Source organism: Cervus elaphus, chromosome 26 (genome assembly GCF_910594005.1).
Source record: "Cervus elaphus chromosome 26, mCerEla1.1, whole genome shotgun sequence".
In the NCBI taxonomy this organism is placed as follows: Eukaryota; Metazoa; Chordata; class Mammalia; order Artiodactyla; family Cervidae; genus Cervus; species Cervus elaphus.
In genome coordinates, this window is record NC_057840.1 from 43,204,867 (window position 1) to 43,229,225 (window position 24,359).

At 48.8% G+C, this 24,359-nt stretch overlaps 1 protein-coding gene across 7 annotated transcripts in view; it reads right to left on the reverse strand.

Moving 5' to 3' along the window:
* The window catches only part of PRKN (parkin RBR E3 ubiquitin protein ligase), a 1,214,524-nt gene that overhangs the window by 15,643 nt on the left and 1,174,522 nt on the right, over positions 1-24,359 (reverse strand). For all 7 annotated transcript variants that reach the window (XM_043888525.1, XM_043888524.1, XM_043888522.1 and 4 more), the window contains one exon: positions 22,383-22,466. In XM_043888525.1, the coding sequence (XP_043744460.1) occupies positions 22,383-22,466 (84 nt within the window). The remainder of the gene's footprint in view (positions 1-22,382; positions 22,467-24,359) is intronic.

The window sequence follows — 24,359 nt, forward strand, 5'->3', positions numbered from 1 at the left end:
AAGGGACGGGCTTTCTTCTTACATGAAAGTGAAAGTTGCTCAGTCCTGTCCGGCTGTTTTTGACCCCACAGACGACACAGTCCGTGCAATCCTCCAGGCCAGAATACTGGAGTGGGTAGCCTTTCCCTCCTGCAGGGGATCTTCCCAACCCAGGGATCGAACCCAGGTCTCCCACATTGCAGGCGGATTCTTTACCAGCTGAGCCACCAGGGAAACCCAAGAATACTGGACTGGGTAGCCTATCCCTTCTCCAGCGGATCTTTCCCACCCAGGAATCAAACCGGGGCCTCCTGCATTGCAGGCGGATTCTTTACCAACTGAGCTATCAAGGAAGTGCCCTTTTTACATAGTCGATGACTGAGAAAACAGCAGTTTCTTCTAATTCCTATATACCTTCAAAATCCATCTCAGCAAGGTCAGCTATTGGCATGACAGGCGATCTGTGGCCCACGCAGTGACCATGGCTTTGTTTGTAGGTGGTAATGGTTAAGTGAGCACTCAGAGCTGCCTGCATCATGAGAAGTGGTTCAGAGCAGGGCTTCAGAGGCATTGATCCCTCGGCTCAAATGCCAGCTTCCTTCTTCACGTGCCGTGTGACCGTGCACAGACACGAGCCCCAGTCTCTATTCATCTGTGTGATGGACACAGTTCACACCTCACAACGGTGGTTGTGAGTCAAGAATATAAGCATGCAGTCTCCTAGCACAGAGCCTGGGGCACCCCGAAGGCATCATCACCAACCTCATCTTGTGTTTATAGAGGTGAGACTATTAGACTGCGAGGTTCCTATAAACCGAAAAGACCAATGGAATCTCCTTTGAAAAATGCAGATAAATCAAAGTGCCCTCAGAGAGATTTTAAAATTCGTGCCTAGGAGACACTGTTGATATAGATGCAAGTTAGAACAACTTGAAAATGCAGAAACAGTGTCAGATTTCATTGTCTTGGGCTCCAAAATCACTGCAGATGGTGACTGCAGCCACGAAATTAAAAGAAGCTTGCTCCTTGGAAGAATAGCTATGACAAACCTAGAGAGTGTATTAAAAAGCAGAGACATCACTATGCCGACAAAGGTCCGTAGAGTCAAAGCTATGGTTTTTCCAGTAGTTGTGTATGGGCATGAGAGCTGGACCATAAAGAAAGCTGAGTGCAAAAGAACTGATGCTTTTGAACTGTGGTGTTGGAGAAGACTCTTGAGAGTCCCTTGGACAGCAAGGAGATCAAACCAGTCAATCTTAAAGGAAACCAGTCCTGAATATTCATTGGAAGGACTGATGCTGAAGCTGAAACTCCAATACTTTGGCCACCTGATGCGAAGAGCTGACTCACTGGAAAAGACCCTGATGCTGGGAAAGATTGAGGGCAGGAGGAGAAGGGGACAACAGAGGATGAGATGGCTGGATGGCATCGCTGACTCAATGGAAAGGAGTTTCAGCAAGCTCTGGGGGATAGCGACGGACAGGGAAGCCTGGTGTGCTGCAGTGCGTGGGGTTGGAAAGAGTCGGACACGACTGAGGCACTGAACAGTAGAACAACTTGAGAGGCTGTTCGCAGGCATGTCATCTTTCCAGCTTTAGGAAACTTACTAGTGACATCTGTTTACCCTGGGGCTTCCCTGATGGCTCAGCAGTAAATCTCCACCTGCCAAGACAGGAGCTGGGGGCTCGATCCCTGGGTCAGGAAGACCCCCTGGAGGAGGGCATGGCAACCCACTCCAGTATTCTTGCCTGGGGTATCCCATGGACGGAGGAACTTGGCAGGCTATAGTCCATGGGGCCGCTAAGAGTTGGATACAACTTAGTGACTAAACAACAACAAATATCCTAATTCTAAAAGTCAATTTAAATCTATTTTCCAAAAAGGATCCGATTGCCATTAATTTCTCAAATTAGTTAGCTTAAATCAGATGAGGATGTTTTCAGGTGAACGCCAACTGTGAAGTGTTGCCTTTATCATCAAAGCTGAATGCCCAGATAGCACCCACTTGCCACATCTTTAAATGAAAACTCCCACCTTTGCAGAGAGTAGTGGTCCCAGCTGACAAATATTCTAGTCCAAGAGCACTGCTTGTGAGCAGCGCGCCCCCTGCCGGTGAGTTGGAGCCGTTCCCTTTCAGGCACAAAGATTCTTGGAACTATTAATATTTATCACTCTCTCTTTTTGAACTGTGGTGTTGGAGAAGACTCTTGGGAGTCCCTTGGACTGCAAGGAGATCCAACCAGTCCATCCTAAAGGAAATCAGTCCTGAGTGTTCATTGGAAGGACTGATGTTGAAGCTGAAATTCCAATACTTTGGCCACTTGATGCGAAGAGCTGACTCATTGGAAAAGACCCTGATGCTGGGAAAGATTGAAGGCGGGAGGAGAAGGGGACGACAGAGGATGAGATGGTTAGATGGCATCACCGACTCAATGCACATGAGTTTGGGTAAGCTCTGGGAGTTGGTGATGGACAGGGAGGCCTGGCGTGCTGCAGTCCATGGGGTCGCAAAGAGGCGGGCACGACTGAGCGACTGAACTGAACTGAACTTTTTGTGGGGGATCTATGTATTTATGGGCTTCCCCAGTGGCTCGCCAGTAAAGAATTTGCCTACAATACAGGAGAGGCAGGAGACAGGGGTTCGATCCTTGGGTGGGGGAGATCCCTTGGAGGAAGAAATGGCAGCCCCCTCCAGTATTCTTACCTGGAGAGTCCATGGACAGAGGAGCCTGGTGGGCTACGATTCATGGGGTCGCAAAGAGTGGGACACGACTGACGTCACTGCAAACAGCGCAGCAGCTGTGTATTTACATAGCATCAGTTTATACAATAAATATACTTAGTCAGGAAATACTGCGAATGTATCTGTCTCCATGTGTATTTAGAAGGAGATCACTTAAGTGCTAGAATGTAATGGAGCATCTGGCAGTGGGCAGGCAGAGCTGCCAGGCTACACTCCCGGCACTGAGTCCCAGACCTCCCAGGCCACGCTGTCAGATTCGGTCTGGAAGGACATGCTTGACGATGACAGTCCCGGAGGTGATTTCTGCTCTTAGTGCGATCAGTACGAGGCACCACTGTGGGACTAGATTTAATACAGCCCTGCCTGCCCCGCGGGACCTTGGTCTGCTTCATGGAGCAGAAGGAACGTAAATAATGTTTGTGAGCATGTTTTGAGATGGATGGGGAAAGAGGACAGCCTAAACATTAAGCTGTAAGATTATTAATGAGGGTATCAATTAATAGGAATTTTAAAGTTCTTTGTGTTGAACAAGTCTCACAAATTGGCAAATGGGGGAAGTCTGCAGCAGGGTGAGGAAGGTAGGCTGAGCTGGATGTTGGATGATGGACGTCTCGAGTTCACGGATCGCTCCGGTCGGTCAAGGCTAAAATGATCAAGGCAGACAGGAGCTGGAATGTGGAGGCATCCCTGATGCAAAGAGGGAGCTGAAGCAGAGAACAAGCCTGTCCTTTGTGTAAAGTGCAGATATTCTGGTACAAAGCCGGCTGTTATTTTTTTTTTGTCGAGCTGGCACAGAAACCCCTTCATTCAGCAAACATGGTGGATGCCTGCGATGTGCCAGGCACTGTTCTAGGTACTGGGACCATGTAAACAAAAGAGAATACGCAGACAAAAGCAGTCCCCGCCCTGTAGCGCTGACAAGTCAGCACAGTGGGAGCACCTGGAGGACTTGTTCAAAGTCTGATTGCTGTAGACCCCCCGCACCTCAACTCCCACCCCCAAAGCCAAGAGTCTCCTCCCAGTTTCTGGATCACTGGGGTTTTTACAATTCATTTATCTGTTTTTTTTTTTTTTTTTTTAAAACAGGACTGGATCTGGGCCCCTTGCGTTGGGAGCTCAGAGCCACAGTCACTGGAACATCAGGAAAGTCCCTGGATCCGTGGGTCTCGCCATGTTCCTGAGTGATGCTCAAGCAGGTGGTCTGTGGACGACCCTTTGAGAAGTAGCAGGACATTTGCATACACTGCAGTCAGCACAGATGTAAGGAATGGTGTATGTGTGTGTGTGCGCGCGTGTGTGTGCTCTGGCAGAGGCTGTCTTGGAGGTGTGCGTATCATCTCTGCAGCCTGGTGTAAACTTGTGGGGGCGTGTGTGCTGGAATGAAGAAAGAATACTGTGCTGAGTGTACACGGTGACTGGTCAGGCTCCATGCTAGGACGATGCATGCATTATTCACTAAATCCTTTTGGTTTTACAACATCGCATTACAGACGAGGAAAACATGTCTTGGAGAGGTCATATAGTTCACTTACTGATAACCACAGCTCCTGTGTCTGTTAGGGTTCATTCTCTAAACATACAGAACAATAGGATACACATACATATATATATATATGTACACATGTATATGTATATGTATAAAATATGGAGGGATTACTTTAAGGAATTGGCTCATGAGATTGTGGGAGCTGGTTAGTTCAAACTCTGTAAGCAAGCTGGAAATGCAGGAGGAGTTTCCAAGTTATAATCACAAGGCTGAATTCCTTCTTATCTGGAAAACCGCTTTGCCTCATGAATCGTATGACAGGACTGACCATCAGGCCCTCAGGTGATCAGACGAGGCCCACCCACACTATGGGTCATCTACTTGACATGAAGTCAGCTAACTGGTGTTAGATGTTCACCACATCTACAAAATGACTCCCCAGCAGCCTGGAGACTAGTGTTTAACAAAACAACTGCGCAACGTAAGCCAAGCTGACCCCCCCAAAATCAACCATTGCAGCCAGTCCCAGTCGACACTCATTTTAAAGACCAGGTCTACTGGACTTTGAAGCCATTCTGCTTGGCCTTGGCGTCCTCACAGGACAGGGCTGATCAGATAAGAGATGTACACTTAATTTCTGATGAAAGAAATTCAACGTAAACTTGGAAAACAACAGCCATCAATTCGAGTGTGCTGACACGGGACTTCTCTGACCGTCCACGGGTTAAGAATCTGCCTTGCGATGCGGGGGACTTAGGTTCCGTCCCTGGTGGGGGACTAAGACCCCACACGCCAGAGCAGCTTAGCCCAGACGCTGAAACGAGAGAGTCCACGCTCTGCAACGACAGGTCCCGAGTGTCCCAACTAAGACCCGACACAGACAAATAAATAAACGAATATTTTTAAAAAGCACCTCCAACGTGCTGACACTTCATGCGTGTTTGGCAGCTGCTTCGTTTGATAAGAGGTGATCAGACACAGCAGGTGATCCATCTTCTGTCCTGCGGATGACAATATAGACACTCCGATCCATTTTTAATCCAAAGTGAATGAAGGGTTCACTGTAGGCAGGACCCGGCTCTCAGCCTTTCAAGGCTGCACTTCACCCAGAAGTGCTGCTTCTGTGTCTTGGTTCTCCTGCCCTTGTGGTCAGTTGAAAGGGGTGAACCCTTGTTTTTTCCCCCAGGTCACTTCACTGTGGCCACCAGGTCTTGCAAAGTATGATTTCCTTTAAGGCTTTGGCGCCACCTGGTGACTGCGAGGAGATCTGCAACTGTTTCTCCTCTTCTAATTGGAAACCCAGGCAACCGCCAGGGGGGGATGCAAGTCTCTGCTGTGTGCGCGTGTATGGGTGGTGGTGAGTGGGCATGTGTAGTGTAGTGTGTGTAGTGAGTGTGTATGTGAGGGATGTGTGTGTGTGTGTGCGACCGTTTGCTTTTCAATCTTGTCCTTCATTTTCTCTCTCTCTGGGCTCAGTTAAGTTGCTCACTTGTGTCCGACTCTTTGCGACCCCAGGGACTGCAGCACGCCAGGCCTCCCTGTCCATCACCAACTCCCGGAGCTTCATGTCCATCGCATCGGTGATGCCATCCAACCATCTCATCCTCTGTCACCCCCTTCTCCTCCTGCCTTCAATCTTTCCCAGCATCAGGGTCTTGTCCAATGAGTCGGTTCTTGGCATCAGGTGGCCAAAGTACTGGAGCCTCAGCATCAGTCCTTCCAATGAACATTCAGGGCTGATTTCCTTGTTGCTCAGTCGTATCCGACTCTTTGCGACCCCACAGACTGTAGCCCACCAGGCTCCTCTCTCCATGGGATTTTCCAGGTAAGAATACTGGAGTGGGTTGCCATGCCCTCCTCCATTCTCTCTCTCTCATGCCTGACCTATTTTTTAGCACTCAGCCTTAAAAAAACTCAAACCTCAAAAGTTGTACCATTTTATAGGACAAGGCATAAAATACTTCCCATACATGCTCTTTCCATTATTTATAGCTCAGCAGGCCTTGCTGAGGGGCAGGGGAGGAGAACCCCTGGAAGGATGTGAGTGCCGGGCCTGGAAATCGGGGAACTCACAGCCGCTCTGAGCCCCAGCCCGGGGCCATGCCTGCTCCCCAGAACCAACCAGTGAGGCGCGTGGGAGACGCACCGCAGAAGCTCGGGGTTGTCTGCAGCACCTGTCTGTTGAATGACGGTGCAGACGGATCACGCACGTGCATTTCAGGGGTTTTATCATGGTCACTAGACGTCATTAGGTGTCTGCTCATCTTGTAACCAAGCAGGACCCTGTGGGTATCCCTGTCAAGTTTCTGATTAACCTCCTTACCTGAATCTTTATTCCTTCTCTTGTTCAAACCTTTTTCTCCTCAAGAGTAAGGAGTATCAAACGGGGCGGGGGGGGGTGGGATTGTAACCAAGCAGGACCCCAGGGGCCCTTTCTTAAACAGGCCCCCATACCCTCCACTTTAACTCCTCTCTGAAGTAGGTAACAGTATCTGATGCAAGTTTCTTGAGTTGTTTCCCAGCCGTGAAAGTGAAAGTCACTCAGTCGTGTCTGACTCTTTGCGACCCCAGGGACTATACAGTTCATGGAATTCTCCAGGCCAGAATACTGGAGTGGGTAGGCTTTCCCTTCTCCAGGGGATCTTCCCAACCCAGGGATCGAACCCAGGTCTCCCGCATTGCAGGTGGATTCTTTACCAGCTGAGCCATGCAGATGTGAAACTCCCCACCAAGGGGAAGAAGTTAACTACTTGATGACCCTGAGCCCACAGCCCCGGGTCTCCTGGAGCCTGAGGATCAATGGTAACGCCTGCGTCACCACCCTGTTCTGTTACCATCAGCCAATCAGAGAACTGTGCGTGAACTCATCACAGACCCCAGGACCCTCTCCTCCATTTTTTTAAAAAAGTGCTTTGCTGAAACCCTTCCTGGAGCTCGACCTGTCTCTTAGGCCAAGAGCCGCCTGTCTCCTTGCATGCCGTGCCTGCATGCTTAGTTGTATCCGACTCTTTGTGACCCCATGGACTCAGCCTTCCAGGCTCCTCTGTCCATGGGATTCTCCAGGCAAGAATACTGGAGTGGGTTGCCATTCTCTGGGGTATCCTTCTGACCCAGGGATGGAACTCTCATCTCCCATGTCTCCTGCATGGTAGGTGGATTCTTTACCCGCCAAGCCATCGGGGCATGGCCCTGCAATAAACCGCTCCCTGCTCTCAGCTCTTATTCGGCCTCACTGTGCGTCAGGCACACGGACTCGGGCTAATGGTCTGCCACCTTCGCATCCAGGGTCAAGGACTTGAATGAAGTAGCATTGAGAAAGCTGCTTTATGTAAACCAAGTGATTCATGAGCTACCCTCCCCGAGATCTGTGGACTCAGACCTCCGGGAACAGTCTACCCCCACCCCCCACCCTGCTCTCCCAGTTTGCAGAGTCTGCAAAGAGAGACGCAACATCTGCAGAGAGATGCAGAGGGGACCCAGGAATCCAGGCCTTCTGAGCTGTGGCTGTTTTCAGCTGCTTCTCCGGGGCAGGCATGTCTCTCAGCCTCTGCGTATAGAAATGGGAGTTGAAGTGCAGTTCTATGATAAATCTAATCGGTGTCTTTTTCAGCCAAGCATCCCTCTGAGGTGGTCTAAGCACCTCTTTACCCGCCATCCCTCCCTGGACACCTGGCTTCTATCCTTGGTTTCCACGTCAGTTGACGACCACACCCGATGCTGTGCCTCCACCAGCTGGAGGGCTCAGGGTCAAAGGTGGGAGCAGGACCGGCCCCTCTTGCCGTGACTCCCAGGGACCCGCCTGGCAATCTGAGCTCTGTCTGCGCAGCTCTGAGCCTCACGGGTACAGAGGCTCCGGTTTCCACAGGGAAAAACGCTTCTACCATGACATACATCACAAACTTGGGGTGCTTCCCTGGCAGTCCAGTGGCTAAGACTCCTTACCCCCAATGCAGGGGGTGGCGTGGGTTCAATCCCTGGTCAGGGGCCTAGATCTCACATGCTGCTATTAAAAGATCCTGTGTGCCGTAAGACTTGGTCCAGCCAAATAAAGAATTTTGTTGTTGTTGTTGTTTTTTAAGAATTAGGGTTTAAAAAGAAAAAGGGCTTCCCTGGTGGCTCAGTGGTAAAGAATTAGCCTGCCAGTGCAGGAGACATAGGTTCAACCCCTGATCTGGGAAGGTCCCACGTGTCGCAGAGCAACCAAGCCCAAGTGTGGCAACTATGGAGCCTGTTCTATGGAGCCTGTTCTCTGGAGCCTGGGGTGTCTTCATGTTGCTCGCCCAGAGACTGGAGGGGAGGGGGAGGAGGCTGCCACTCTGGCAGCATAACTGACCGTCGGGAAGGAAGGTAAGGAGGGGACCGCAGCTCACAGCACTGCCGCTGGTCTGGAGACGGCATCTGCTTCCCCCGCACTCACCCTCAGCCAGGCACCTCTAGGTCAGCCCTGATGGGTCCAAGCCCCTGGCCACCTGCCATTCTACAGCCACGACTACTGAGCTTGATCATCTGCTCTCCAGGCTGGGCAGGAGGGCACCGACAGATGGCACGGTGAATCGCCCGGGCACCCACCTGCTCCTCTTCCCTCCGTTGTGGCTGCAGCTCTGCCTCTTCCTGATGGTCAGGGAGGATCTTTACTGTTTCATCCTTTACCCTCCCAATACGCCTCTGAAGGGATGAATTCCCCTGCCCTCTCTTTGAGTTTGCTTTACCTTTTCTTCTGCTTGATCTAGTCTGCATTCAAAACTTTCAATTGCAAATTTCTGTTGAGTTTCTGTATTCTCCAGCTCTGTGATTTCTGGCTGGTACTATCTAATAGCTTCTCTTTGTTGAAATCATATATGCATTGCTTGTACATGTCCCTTGTATATGCATTGCTCTACCGAACGTAGTGAACATCTGCATGACCGTTACCCCATTCTCTGAGCAGCACAAAGGGTGAATTGTAGGCGTGCTGAGACCCCGGCCAGAACAACTGTTTCCCTGGCCACGGGGTGTGGTGGCCCCACCGCTCCAGTCTCCAACTGGGAACTGCCATCAGCCGAAAGAAGTGGCTTCCTCCCCCCATGTCAGGCTCCCTGTTGGGTTGGGGGGTCCACAAAGACGATGTGTGGGGGTGTGAATTCCTGCTCCCCGCCCTCCTTGATGCAGAGATCTGAGGTCCCGTCCTGGCTCCAGAGCCCCTCACAGGACAGGCTGAACCCCCCGCTTCAGCTGAACCCCCTTCCTCTGCCTTCACTCTGCACAGCGAGAGACCCCCAAGTGCACCCCACTCCCCAAGCCTGCACTCACATCTCCAGGGTCTCAGCGCTCGCTTCCTAAAAACACGACATGTAGCTTAGGCCTAACGTTTCCTAATTGATTTTCTGTCTGGTGATACATCTACTGTTGTAAGTGAGGTGCTGAAATTCCCCGCTGTTACCACATATCTATCTGTTTCTTCCTTCAGGTCCGTAAATATTTGTTTTAAATATTTAGGTGCTCCTGTGTGGAGTGAATAAATATTCACTAGTGTTAAAAAATATTTCTTAATGTTATATTTTCTTGATGAACTGTCTCTTTTAACATTAATATATTGGGCCCTTTAAACTTGTGAAATGTTCTATGTCAATATTTCATTTGGGCTTCCCTGGAGGCTCAGACAGTAAAGAATCTGCCTGTAACGCAGGAGACCTAGGTTCAATCCCTGGGTGGGGAAGTTTCCCTGGGGAAGGAAATGGCTTACCCACTTCAGTACTATTGCCTGGAGAATTCCATGGACAGAGGAGCCTGGTGGGCTACAGGCCAGGGGGTCTCAAAGTGTTGGACACGACTGAGCGACTAACACTTTCACTTTTCATAATGCATGCATGGTCTATTTCATTAAATAGTGTGCCCCATAAGTTTCTTAGAGTATCTTTACTCTTTTTCACTCTTTACCCTTCCAATACGCCTCTGATTGGATGAATTCCACTGACCGGTCTTTGAGTTTGCTTTATCTTTTCTTCTGCTTGATCTAGTCTGCTGCTGAAACTTTCCATTACAAATTTCTGTTCAGCTATTGTATTCTTCAGTTCTGATTCTGTGACTTCTGATTGGTGCTCTTTAATAGTTTCTCTTTGTTGAAATTATATACGCACTGCTTGTATATGCGCCTTGTACATGCATTGCTCTGCTGACCTCAGTGAACATCTGCATGACTGTTCCCCTATCAGGTAAATCACTCATCTCCATGAAAATAAGATCTGTTTCTGGAGATTTATCTTGTTCGGAACATTTTCGTCTGTTTCTTCGTTCTTCTGACTCCGTGTGGGTTTCCGTGCCTTAGATGAAACGGCCACAGCTCTCAGCTTTGACAGGATGGTCTAGTGCAGGGGATGAATAATATCAATCAGACCGGCCTGGGCTGCCGGTTGTCTCTCAGCCGTCTGTGACTGTCCAAGCCTCTTCCTTTGTTCTTAGTGGCTCCCGGCAGTTGGGTGTGTGCCAAGACCTGTCACTGTCCCAAAGGGGAGGATGGCACTCAGCCCAGGTGCACTTCGGCTGATTAGAAGCTGGATTTGCAGGCAGCAGCTGGGAAAACATGTCGTTAGGCCCCTTCCAGGGAGCACCTGGGAGATGGGTGTTTTTCCTGCTCCCTCTCTGCTGGGTTTGAGCGGGTACTTGTGTGTGGGGGGGGGTGGTGTTCCTGTGCCCACTAAAGACTGTTTCTCTGGGACGTCCCAGGTGGTGCAGTGGATAAGACTCCACCTGCCAATGCAAGGGACACGGGCTCGATCCCTGGGCCAGGAAGATGCCACATGCCAAGGAGCAACCAAGCCTGAGCACCACAACTGCTGAGCCTGCGAAGCCCGTGTGCCCGGACCCTGGGCTCGGCAGCGAGAGAAGCCACCGCCGGGAGCAGCCCACGCACCGCGACTCGAGAGGAGCCCTGCTCTCTGCAACCAGGGGAAGCCCTCTCGCCACACGGAAGATCCAGCACAACCAAAAAAAAACAAAACCCCAGAAGACTGCTTCTTTGTTTGCTACAGTCCTGCGAGACTCATGGATGCAAGCCCCTCCGGCTCTTAGGACCAGGTGACCCCAGGTGGGTGGGGTCACCTCAGGTGGAAGCTGCAAAAGCTGGGGGTGTGCAAACTCCTTCCTGGGAGATTCTGAGGCCTCGGTTCTATTATTGGAGCAGGCTGAAGGGAGAAAGTGGGAGATATGTCTGACGCTTCCCTGGTCTCTGGGAAGAACTGCAGTCAGCCCCTGGAGGCCCACTAAATTAGAAGCCTGGGCCCCAGGTGGCACTTTTAAAATACCCCTTTCAGGATGGAAGACAGGCATTTTTTTTTTTTTTCCCTTTGGTCTGCTCCCTCTGTGCTGAGTCCCGGAGGGACAGCCAGCTCAGAATTGCTTCTTTGTTTGCTCCAGTCCTGCGGGACTCATGAATGGAAGCCTCTTTGTCCATCAGAGTGGTACGCGATCTGTTCTGAGGGCAGCAGCCTCAAGAGCTGCAGTGCAGACTTGTGCACGGGCTCCTGCCAGAGAGACACCGGTGGCTCGTCGTGGACTGCGGAGAGAAGGCAGGGGAGCTGTGCTCTGGCCTCCCTGGTCTTTGGGGGGGTCCCAGCCCGCCCCTAGTGCCTACTAAACTAGAAGCCTGGTGCTCAGGCAGCAACTCTCAAAGTATGCAGATCACCTCTCTCACGGAAAGACAGAGAGATGATTTTGCCTGCGCCCTCTGCACCAAGCACTGTGGGGAGAACCATGGCGAGTGCTGTGCGTCTTGTTAAGAATTACTTCTTGGTTTGCTGCAGTCTTGTGGGTCTCATGGACACAAGCCCCATTGGTTTTTAGAGCTAGCTGCTTTGGGAGTCAGTCCCTGCAGTGGGAATCGTTAACAGTTGGTGCACAAGATATGGGGTCCAAACCCTTTGGTCCTCGGGGAGAAGCTGGGCTTGGGGGTTCCCTTGCAGTTGCAAGGGTCAACGCTGGGGTGGGGATTTTTTTTGTTGTTGCTGTGCTGCGCGGATCATGCTCACTCAGTCGTGTCCGGCTCTCTGTGACCCCATGGACTGTAGCCGGCCAGGCTCCTCTGTTCCCACTCCGAGGGATCATCCTGACCCAGGGACCCAGGGATCAAACCCGTGTTTTCTGCAGCTCCGGCGTGGGCAGGCGGATTCTTTGCCACCTGGGGCACTACGGGGCACGCAGGATCAAACCTGTGCTTCTCGCAGTGGGAGTGCCGAGTCTTAACCGCTGGACTGCCCGGGAAATCCTGAGGGGGTGGGTTTTGCCGCAAGAGTGTGTCAGCCTTTCCTGCCTGTTTCCACGTGGGGGTTCATGCAGGAGTCACTCAGCTGGCCCCCGGGCCCCTTTCATTGTACCGTGTACGGCTGTACGGTCAGGGCTTGTTTTATTATGTCTCACGTTACTTGCACTTCACAGATATTCACTGTTCCGACCTCATTTGCTCACTTTGCGTTTTCATGTCACACCTTGGTAATTCTTGTGATATTTCAAATGTTTCCGTTACTATCATATGGTTGTGGTGATCTGTGGTCAGTGACCCTCGATGTTACTATTGCCATTGTTCTGAGGCACCTTGAATCATGCCCGTATAAGACTTTGAACTTAGTCGAGAAATGTTGTGTGTGTTGTGACTGCCCTGGAGACCACGAGTTCCCCTGCCTTTCTCCCTCTTCTCAGGCCTCCCTATTCCCTGAGACACAACAGGATGGAAATTAGGCCCATCAGTAACCCTCAATGGTCTCTAAGTGAAAGGAAGAGTTGCAAGTCCCCGACTTTACACCAAAAGCTAGAAGTGACTAACCTTAGCAAGGAAAGCATGTCCAAAGCCTTGACAGGCTGAAAGCCAGACCATCTGCACCAAACTGTTAAGTTCTGAATGCAAGGGAAAAGTTCTTGAAGGAAATTTAAAGTGCTACTCCAGTGAACACACAAATGATAAGAAAGTGAAAACAGCCTTCCTGCGGATATGGAGAAAGTTGTATGATCTGGAGAGAAGACAAGTCAACCACAGCGCTCCCTTAAACCAAAGCTGGATCCAGACTCTGTGCTCAGTCACTTCGGTCGTGTCTGACTCTTTGCGACCGCATGGATTGTAGTCCACCAGGCTTCTCTGTCCATGGGATTTTCCTGGCAAGAACACTGGAGTAGGTTGCCATGCCCTCCTCCAGGGGATCTTCCTGAATCAGAGACTGAATCCATGTCTCCTGCACGGCAGGCAATTCTTTACCACTGAGCCACCGGGGAAGGCCTGAGCAAGGCTCTAACTCTCTTCAATTCTATGAAAGCCAAGAGCAGTGAGGAAGCTATGTAAGAAAGGTCTGCCACTGGGAGAGGTTGGCTCATGAGGTTTAAGCAAAGATGTTGTCTCCATAACGTAAAAGTGCAGAGTGAAGCAGCAAGGGCTGATGTAGAAGCTGCAGCAAGTTATTGAGAAGATCTAGTTAATTCATGAAGATGGCTACACTAAACAACAGATAAAACAGCATTATCTTAGAAGAAGATGCCATCCAGCACTCTCATAGTTAGAGAGGAGAAGTCAATGCTTGGCTTCAAAGCTTCAAAGGACAGGCTCATTCTCTTGCTAGGGGTGAATGCAGCTGGTGACTTTAGTTCAGTCCAGTTCAGTCACTCAGTTGTGTCCGACTCTTTGCAATACATGGACTGCAGCATGCCAGGCCTCCCTGTCCATCACCAAGTCCCGGAGCTTGCTCAAACTCATGTCCATCGAGTCAGTGGTAAGTTGAAGCCAATGCGGATCGACCATTCCCCAAAGCCTAGGGCCCTTAAGAATCATGCTCTATCTTCTCTTCCTGTGCTCAATAAAAGAAGCAACAAAGGCTGGATGCCAGCACATAGGTTCACAATACGGTTTACTGAATATTTTAAGCCCATGGTTGAGACCTATTGCTCAGAAAAAAGGGCTCCTTTCAAGATGTTACTACTCATTGACCATGCACCTGGTGACCAGAGAGCCCCAATGGAGATGAACAATGAGATTCACGTTGTTTTCACGCCTGTTGATACAACATCCATTCTGCCGCCCAAGCATCAGGGTCACTTCAATTTTCAAGTCTTATGATTTGAGAAACACACTTCAAAAAAAAAAAAAAAAAAAGAAACACACTTCATAAGGCTAAACCTGCTATAGATAAGTGATTCCTCTGGTTGATTTTGGCAAAGTAAATTGAATACCTCTAGAAAGGACTCAACATCTGAGATGCCATGAAGAACATTCATGATTCATGGGAAGAAGTCAAAATATGAACATTCACGGGAGTTTGAAAGAATCTGATTCCAGTCTTCAAGGGTGATTTTGAGGGCTTTAGATCTCAGTGGAGGAAGGAACGGCAGATGTGGTGGAAACAGTGAGAGAACTAGAATTACAGCCTGAAGATGTGACTGAATTGCTGCAGTCTCATGGTGAAATTTATGGATAAGGAGTTGCTTCTTGTGAATGAACAAGTAAGGTTGTTTCCTGAGATGAAATTTATTCCTGGGGCAGATGCTGTAAAGATGGTTGACACAATAACAAATGATTTTGAATATTACCTGAACTGGCTTGATAAAGTAGTGGCAGGATTTGAGAAGATTGACCTCAATTGTGAAGGCAGTTCTACTGTAGGTGAAATGTTACAGAGACATTGTTCATGGAAGGAAGAGTCAATCCATGTGGCAGATCTCACTGCTGTCTTATTTTGAGAGACTTCCATAGCCACCCCAACCTTCAGCAACCACCACCCTGATCAGTCAGCAGCCATCAATATTGAGGCAAGACCTACCACCAGCAAAAAGATTAGGACTCACTGAAGGCTCTGATAATGGTTAGCTTTTTTTTTTTTTTTAAGCAATAAAGTACTTCTTGATGAGGGTGAAAGAGGAGAGTGAAAAAGCTGGCTTAAAACTCAATGTTCAACTAAGATCATGACATCCAGTCCCATCACTTCATGACAAATAGATGGGGAAACAATGGAAACAGTAATGGACTTTATTTTGGGGGCTCCAAAATCACTGGAGATGGTGAATGCAGCCATGAAATTAAAAGACACTTGCTCCTTGGAAGAAAAGCTATTACAGACCCAGACAGCATTTTAAAAAACAAAGACATCACTTTGCCGACAAAGCTCCATGTAGTCAAAGCTATGGTTTTTCCAGTAGTCATGTATGGATGTGAGAGTTGGACCATAAAGAAGACTGAGCACCAAAGAATTGATGCTTTTGAACTGTGGTGTTGGAGAAGACTCTTGAGAGTCCCATGGACAGCAAGGAGATCCAACCAGTCCATCCTAAAGGAAGTCAACCCTGAGTATTCATTGAGAGGACTGATGCTGAAGCTCCAATACTTTGGCCACCTGAAGTGAAGAGCCGACTCATTGGAGAAAACTCTGCCTGACGCTGGGAAACACTGAGGGCAAGAGAAGAAGGGGGTGACAGAGGATGAGATGGTTGGATGGCATCATGGACTCAATGGACATGAGTTTCAGCAAATTCAGGGAGATAGTGAAGGACAGAGAGCCTAGCATGCTGCAGTTCATGGGGTCGCAAAAAGGCAGACATAACTTAGTGAATGAACAATAGCTTCTTATTAAGGTATGTATTTTTGGAACACAATGATATTGTATACTTAATAGAATATAACAGAGTGCACACATAACTTTTATATGCACTGGGAAACAAAAACATCTGTGAGACTTGCTTTACTGTGATATTGCCTTGTTGCGATGGTCTGGAACTGAACCTGTATTATTATCTCTGAGGTGTGCCTGTGGGTTTTGTGTGGCCGTGAGAGGTGGGGGGCTCAGGGGCTCCCGTGTCACCATCTTGGCCTCCATCCCCCTCCCCAATTCCTGTAGCATGCTTTCCCAGCCTCACAGTGAGGTTGGACACATGGGGATGAAAGTGGGGGGGGGGGTCATCATTCATTCACTAACATTTAATGGGTACCACCTAAGGGCTGGACACTGGGGTTATAAAGATAAAACAGGCACCAATCTTGCACCAAGAAAGCTCAGAATTTTAGGGAAGATCCAAGGAAACAGCATTTCAATGTGATGAATGGATCACAGAGGTCTGTATACTTGGAGTCTGAGAGTTTGGAGGAAGTCGTGGGCTGGGCACATGGCTTCATGGAGGAGGAAACACATGCTCTGGGTCTTGCAGGTTGAGCAGGAGCTTGGCAGGCAGGAGTGCACAGTCCCATCAGACACTAGATTTATGCATCACTGTTTCCAGACTCCTTTGAGCAGGTGCAGCCAATGAAAATAATCTCCCCTGTGGCTTTGGACAACACCATTACAACTCTGGATGTCTCAGTTTGCCTTCTTGTTGAATAGGAGGAGGAACGTCAACTACTTAGAACCCCTGGGAAAACGAATCAGTTTATGTGGTTTACAAGAGCAAGTGTTTACTTATTAGAAAGCCTCCAGGGGAACACATGGAGGCGAATACCCTGGCTCAAGCAAGAAGCAGCAAATGGGGCTGGACTCTCATTAGCCCGAGAAGGATTGATCTTCTGTCACTGATTCCCCAGACCCCCAGCAGTTTCGACTTCAAGCTCGTTCAATATTTTAAAACCAATTTAAAACCAATTTTTGAGTTGTTTTTTTTTTAAAATATTGCATTAATCAAAAAATGCATTAAGTGTAGGGTCAAACAACTTAGTTGATGGGAAAAGCCCGATTGGGCCCCAGGAGACACAGGCTTGTCTGGTTGCATAATGTCATATCAAAGCCCAGAAACCACTCAGCTTTCAAGGGAGAATGGTGGAGTGTAGCCACAGATGGCTGAAAGGAAAAGCCTTACAAATGCCTTGAATTGAAAGGAAATTTGAAGAAGGCTAATGACGGTATTTTGTTGTATTAGCAACATTCAGAGATGAGGGTTCATCTGAAGCCTTCCATCCCAGGAGGGGAGGCTGTGATGAGATTTTTATTGTCAGGTGTGAGGAGTGCCAGCCTTTCAAAGGTTTCAGGTCAATGGGATTGCAGAGGTCACCCATTTGAAGATCACTGTGGTCGGAGAGAAATGAATGGAACAGAAAATAAACTGGCTCTAGGAAAATAAAAACCCTTCATTCTCTTGCCAGATGAAATTGGCTGTTTCAGTTTGATGGAATAGATTGTTGGGTTCATCCTTCTCCGTGTCCAAGAGTAGTTCTGGTTGAAATGAGGAAACCGGAGACGTGGAGAATATACTGCTTATCCTGGGTTCTTTTCTCTCTCTGCCTTGCATATGGAAGGCTGAGTCCTTTGTGGCTGGCTTTCAGCTGGCTGTGGCCAGGGGGAGATCTTAGCAAGAGCCCAGGAGATGGGTGGGAAAAGTCAAGGTGTGGTCCTCATTCCCCTCCAGCTTTGCATCCACTCCTGGCAATGTAGACCCCCCCCCCCCCCCCCCAATTATGTCTCTTTTCAGAGCTCTGTGGCTCCAGCCCTTGAGGCGGGTCCCTGTGAAACACCCTTTCCTCCTCCTCTCCCTTCAGGCCTGCCCTTCAGGGGCAGTCACGGCTCCGCCCGATGCTGGACTCTGAGACCTCCCCCATCAATTCTGGTTCTTGTGACCCTTCCCCACCCCTGCAGGTCATCCGTGACCCTCCAATTCCAGTCTCTTCACGTCTGCATCTGAGGAGAACCCTCAACGGGTCAGAGATATAGGAAGAAACGGCAGCAAAGCCCTCAAACTCCAGTTGCCTTCGATTCTCAGGCATTAGTGGACCAACAGACTTTTCCAGTTTGGTTGGGCCATTAGCTTCATTTTGAAATTAGAGAAATATGAGGCCTGGTTCAGTTACCAGAGGCACCAGGGAGGAAGGAGGCTCACTTTAGTGAGGTCTTGTTGCAGAGCTGTCTCTTCCTGAATCCTCTCTTGGATAACCCTGTCTAGGATTAAGGATTCCTCTTCGGAATTCCTATCATATCGACCGTGCAACCCTGCGGCATCTAATGTGTGTGTGCTCAGTTGCTGAGTCATGTCTGACCCTCTGCAACCCCATGGACTGACTGTGGCCCGCTAGGCTCCTCTGTCCATTGGATTTTTCAGGCAAGAATACTGGAATGGGTTGCCATCTCCTCCTCCTGGGGATCTGCCCAACCCAGGATGGAATCTGCATCTCCTATGTCTCCTGCATTGCAGGCGGAGTTTTCTTTTTCTCTTTTTTTTAAACCATAGAGCCACCTGGGGAGCCTGTGACATCTAATAAAGTAACAGAAACTCCATGAGAGCAGGCACTTTATCCCCACAGACGAGAACAAAGCCTAACCTGTTACAGGTATTTAATACTACTGAACGAATGAAAGAACATCTTTTCCTTTATAGATGTCACTGTGGAAAGGGAACCTTGCCCAAAGTCAGGCCCTTGCCACGGCAGCGGCCCCCTCCCTTACATGGTAGCCCCTGAGGGGAGTTCAGGCTGCAGAAAGCCAGGAACCATTCTGTGCTCTGGGTACCGGCCTAGGTAGTTAAGATGTACATCGAAGGGATAATTTCAGAGCCCGGAGCCTTGCATCTTCCCAGACAAAGAAAAGTACTAAAGTCATTAACGTGAGAGGTCTGTTTTGTGTGATGAGCAGTAATCCTCGCTTCCCCAGTGGCTCAGCTGGTAAAGAGTCTGCCTGCAATGCAGGAGACCCGGGTTCGAGCTCTGGGTGGGGAAGATCCCCTGGAGAAGGAAATGGCAACCCACTCCAGTATCTTGCCTGGAGAATTCCATGGACAGAGGAGCCTGGAGGGCTACAGTCCATGGAGTCACAAACAGTCAGACAAGACTGATTAACTTTGATGTTTGACTCCATTTTTTTTTTTTTAAGCATGAACTACTATTGGAAAAAAGCAAAAACAAACATTCCTATTATTCTGCTCCTCCCTCACATCTTCAGAGTGGTTCTTCAGATCTATCTGAGAGTCTGTCTCCTGGCTATAGTCTCAGTAAGGTCCCTAGATAAAAACTTAATTCACAACGTTTAGGGTGTGCATTTTTCTTCAGTTGACACCATCACCACACAACAAATACCTATTAAATGCCTATGCACCAGGTACTGTCTTGAGCCTCAGGATGCAGGGGTGAACAGAAGTCTAGCTGGAGAGAGTCTTGCTTCTGTACTTTGTCTATTTGGTGCCCTCTGCTGGAACGTTCTATGTTACCTTATTCCCCCATCCTCTTGACAAGCTCTGACCCCCCCTTCATGATTTTCTTAGGGAAGCGTTATACAAAACTGTATTTGCTACATTTTGTTTTAGCATATCACTACCATTATCTATTTTCCCATAAGCCTCCTATATAGCTCCCTGGTGAGCCTCTGAAGACAAATGTACTTCTCTGAATTTTTTTCAGAGAATCTAGCAGGATGACTGTCCCGTAGAAATGCTGTTTAATACCTGCTAATAGATGGTGTCTGCAGACACAGGCCCCTTGATGCTGGCCATCTGTCCGTAAGGCCAGCTATACCTTTCTTTCTCCTATATTTTGGAGTTCCTTTTCTTTTTTTAATTTGGGCTACCTTAACCATTGGGGCTTGCCTGGTGGCTCAGTGGTAAACAACTCATCCGCCAATGCAGGAGATGTGGGTTCACTCCCAGGTCTGGGAAGATCCCCCGGTGAAGGAGACGGCTACCCACTCCAGCATTCCTGCCTGGAGAACTCCAGGGACAGAGGAGCCTGGCAGGCCACAGGCCATGGGGTCACAAATGAGTCGGACACGACTGAGTGACTTAACAACAACCTCAGTGGTCAACATCAAGGTTGGTTGGTTCCTCCTGATTGAAGACGTTGATGGAGTGGGTCAGGAGCTGGACAGCTTTGGGTTAAGCAAGGCTCTTCTTCTCTTCACTGTTGGCAGACAGACAGATGTTAGGGTATGTCTACTTGGAAGGCCTTGTCCATGCTTGTTCATGTATGAACAGATGGGCGTGAACTGCGGGATGACACCCATTTCCAAGAGCATCAGCCTATCTTCTGAAGGTCTAGCCCTTATGGTCCTGAGGCAGTGATAGGGAGGGGTGGGGGTGGAGGGGGTCTCAGGGACTTTATTATTCCTGACCTCCGGACCCAGTGAGCTTGCATTCAAACGCCCTGGAGCTAAAATAAGTCAACAGAAAGGGCGTGTGCTGCCTCTGCAGTAGAAACCGCGGCTCAGTCCTAAAGCTCCCAGTGTGGTCAGGCCAGCACAGTAGGAGCTGCTGAGACGCCCTGAGCTCATGTACGGTGTCTCCCCGGTTACTTTAACTTGAGCAGAAACCGCCGCAGAATCTCACAGGGATTCACTTCTTTACGCTCTCATCTTAGAGCATCCTTTTTTTAAAACAGGCTCTATTTTATTTTGTTGTTTTTGGAATGTTGACGTTCGCTTCCTGTTGGCCGGGCTGTTTCTTCGCTGTGCGGGCCCCTCTCTGAGGTGTGATGCGAGGGCGTCTCATCGCAGGGGCCTCTCTTGCTGTGGAGCTCAGGCTTTAGGGCGTGTGGTTTCAGGAGTTGCAGCCTGCGGACTCAGGCCAGTACTTGTGTGCACAGACTTAGATGCCCTGAGGCATGTGGGGTCTTCAAAGATCAGGGATTGAATCCGTGTCTCCTGCATTGGCTGGTGGATTCTTTACCACTGAGCCACCAGGGAAGCCCTTTAGAACATCCTGATATTTACAATTCTCAACTTGTGAAATTAAAATGTTCTGAGACTTCTATGCCTATTGATGAGGTTCCTGTCCACAGAATGACTAAAGGATTTATCTGGGTTGATGTGATGTTTATACCCCTCTTAACGTCTCTATCAGGAGAAAAATAATGAGCAAATTCATCAAGTGTGTTGAAATTTTTACTCCTTTCCATTAAGGTTTGGCCGATCATTGTTGTTGTTCAGTCACAAAGTCATGTCTGACTCTCTGTGACCCCATGGACTGCGACTTCCATGCCCTTCACTATCTCCTGGAGTTTACTCAAACTCATGTCCATTGAGTCGGTGATGCCATCCCACCATCTCATCCTCTGTCTGCGACTTCTCTTCCTGCCCTCAAGCTTTCCCAGCATCAGGGTATTTTCCAATGAGTGATAATCAATACATAAAAGAAAATACATTTGCATTTCCTTAAGCCTGACATAGCATGTCAGAGGGTCAGGCTCAGTAAGCACGTTCTTTATGCAATCAGGACTGAAATGCAGTTTAGCACAGCTCTTTGCAGGACTCCACCCTCAGCAGGAAACCCCCTTTCTTGTCAATTTAGCAAAACCACATTGTAACTCTTAAACCAGGTGCCCTAAGCTCTGTTCATCCAGGGTGGAGCACACCTATCACATCTTTTGATCATACAATAGCTTGTCTAACCTGTTGGTTCTTTCCATAGATCAAAGAAGTGGAAATGATGAATAAGCAATTAGCATATGACCAGATCTCTTCGGAGTTTACCTTTCAGTAATCTCTTGAACAAACTGTGTGAACAAGAGAGCATCCAAAGAAAGCTCACAAGAAGTCAACAAACCGGCATGCAGCGGGGGATGACGATGACTCTGACCCCCCATCTCAGCGATTCACCGATACTACTTCCCTTTTTCCCTTTAAAAACCTTCATGGCTGAGCGGACTCTTCAGAGATGGTTTCTGGGGGACACTGAGTCCACCATCTCCTCAGATTGCCAGCATTCTGATCAAACACAATTTTCCTTTCTACCAACAACTGCCTCTCAGGTATTGATTTTCCAGCAGTGAGGAGCTGGACCTGAGTTTGGTAACCATATTGCTAAAGAAACAACGATATTCTTGCATCATATAATACTTCTATCATGTCATTCACGGAGAGAGTTTTCACCAAAGACTTTAAACAAGGGCACTTAAAAAAAAATAATGTGAGGTTACTATTGATTTCCCTAATTCAGAGGTTGTTAAATTGTTTGATCTCTTTTCTAAAGACTCCTCTGATCACGCTAGACTCCTTATCCCTACCCCACTTACCCCTGGGGAAGAACTCTCATGGAAGAACCAACACACCACACGTGACCGTTGGGAAGTCTATAGCGGGGCCCCAAGGACGGGGGTCGTTCCAGAGGGACTGATGACTGTGGAACCAGAGCCCCGTTACCATGGCTGTAGGCTCCTAGTCTGGTCCTTACTTTTTCAGATTGGAACCTTTGATGATCTCCAGAAACCAGCTCCTGTCCCCGAGGAGAGCCTGAGCCCCGATCTGGGGAAGGAAGAGGGCGCATTACCTGAGTGACTGTTCCTGAGGCTTCAGTCACGGCGCCGCAGTCACCTTCGTGGTACGGTTCCTTACAGTCGCGGCAGAAGACGAACTGCAGGGGAACACAGGAGGGTTAGAGGCGGGCTTGCGGGCCCCGTTGGGTCATAGCCTGCTTCCCTTTCCCAAGCGCGTTCTACTCCCGCCCCTGACTTGGTGATGCTTTCTGTGCCAAACTACCTTTCACCAAGAGGAAAAAAAGTCCTATCTTGATGACACTGTTCACTCTTTACTAAAGAATGTTCCAAGCACCGTAGAAGCATTTTGAAAATGAATGAGTCACATTTCCTCTCTTCGAAATGTTTCTAGCCTAGCAGAAGAGACAGCAATGCAAAGAAATATCTGCAGTTAAGTGTTACTGGTGTTAGCATATGAGGAAAACAATCTCAGCCAAGAATTTCACATCTGATATTTATTTACTTGCATCCGTTCAGTTCAGTTGCTCAGTCGTGTCCAACTCTTTGTGATCGACATATACTGCAGCATGCCAGGCTTCTCTGTCCATCACTAACTCCCGGAGCTGGCTCAAACTCATGTCCATGGAATTGGTGATGCCACCCAACCATCTCATCCTCTGTCGTCCCCTTCTCCTCCTGCCTTCAATCTTTCTCAGCATCAGGGTCTTTTCCAATGAGTCAGTTCTTCCCGTCAGGTGGCCAAAGTATTGGAGTTTCAGCTTCAGCATTAGTTCTTTCAATGAATATTCAGGACTGATTTCCTTTAGGATGGACTGGTTGGATCTCCCTGCAGTCCAAGGGACTCTCAAGAGTCTTCCCCAACACCACAGTTCAAAAGCATCAATTCTTCGGCGCTCAGCTTTCTTTATAGTCCAACTCTCACATCCACATATGACTAGCTTTGACTAGATGGACCTTTGTTGGCAAAGTGATGTCTCTGCTTTTTAACATTCTGTCTAGGTTGGTCATAGCTTTTCTTCCAAGGAGCAAGTGTCTTTTAATTTCATGACTGCAGTCACCATCTGCAGTGATTTTGGAGCCCAAGAAAATAAAGTCAGTCACTGTTTCCACTGTTTCCCCATCTATTTGCCATGAAGTGATGGGATGGGATGCCATGATCTTAGTTTTCTGAATGTTGAGTTTTAAGCCAGCTTTTTCACTCTCCCCTTTCACTTTCATCAAGATGCTCTTTAGTTCCTCTTCACTTTCTGCCATAAGGGTGGTGTCATCTGCATATCTGAGGTGATTGACATTTCCCCGGCAATCTTGTGCAGGGATTCTTTCAGCTTGTCCTTCCTCCAGCCTGGCATTTTGCATGACATACTCTGCATATGTTTTCTTGCATAAAGGATTTATATATCTATGTTAAGGGTCTTACTGTTGTATTGAAAGCCAACCGTGGAAAGAAGAATGGGCCATCATGGGTTGAATTCTGTGCCCCACAAACTCATATGTGGAAGCCCTAACTGCCTGCACCTCAGAAGTGACTGTGTTTGGAGATAAGACCTTTGAAGAGGCAAGTAAGATAAAATGGGGTTTCCCAGGTGGCGCTAGTGCTAAAGAACGTGCCTGCCCATGCTGGAGACATCAGAGATGCAGGTTTAATCCCTGGATGGAGAAGATCTCCTGGAGAAGGAAATGGCAGCCCACTCCAGTATTCTTGCCTGGAGAATCCCATGGACAGAGAGCCTGACAGGCTACAGTCCATGGGGTTGCAAAGAGCCGGACATGACTGAAGCAGCCTAGCACACACAGATGCAAGGTAAAATGAGGTCCTTAGGTGGGGTTGTGCAATAGGACTGGCGTCCTTACAGAAGGAGATCAGGATATGGACACTGGGACACCGTGCGGGTGAGGGAAAGTGAAGTGTGAGCCGCTCCGTCATGTCTGACTCTTTGTGACCCCATGGACTGCAGCCCACCAGGCTCCTCTGTCCATGGGCTTCCCCAGGAGAGAATACTGGAGTGGGTTGCCATGCCCTCCTCCAGGGC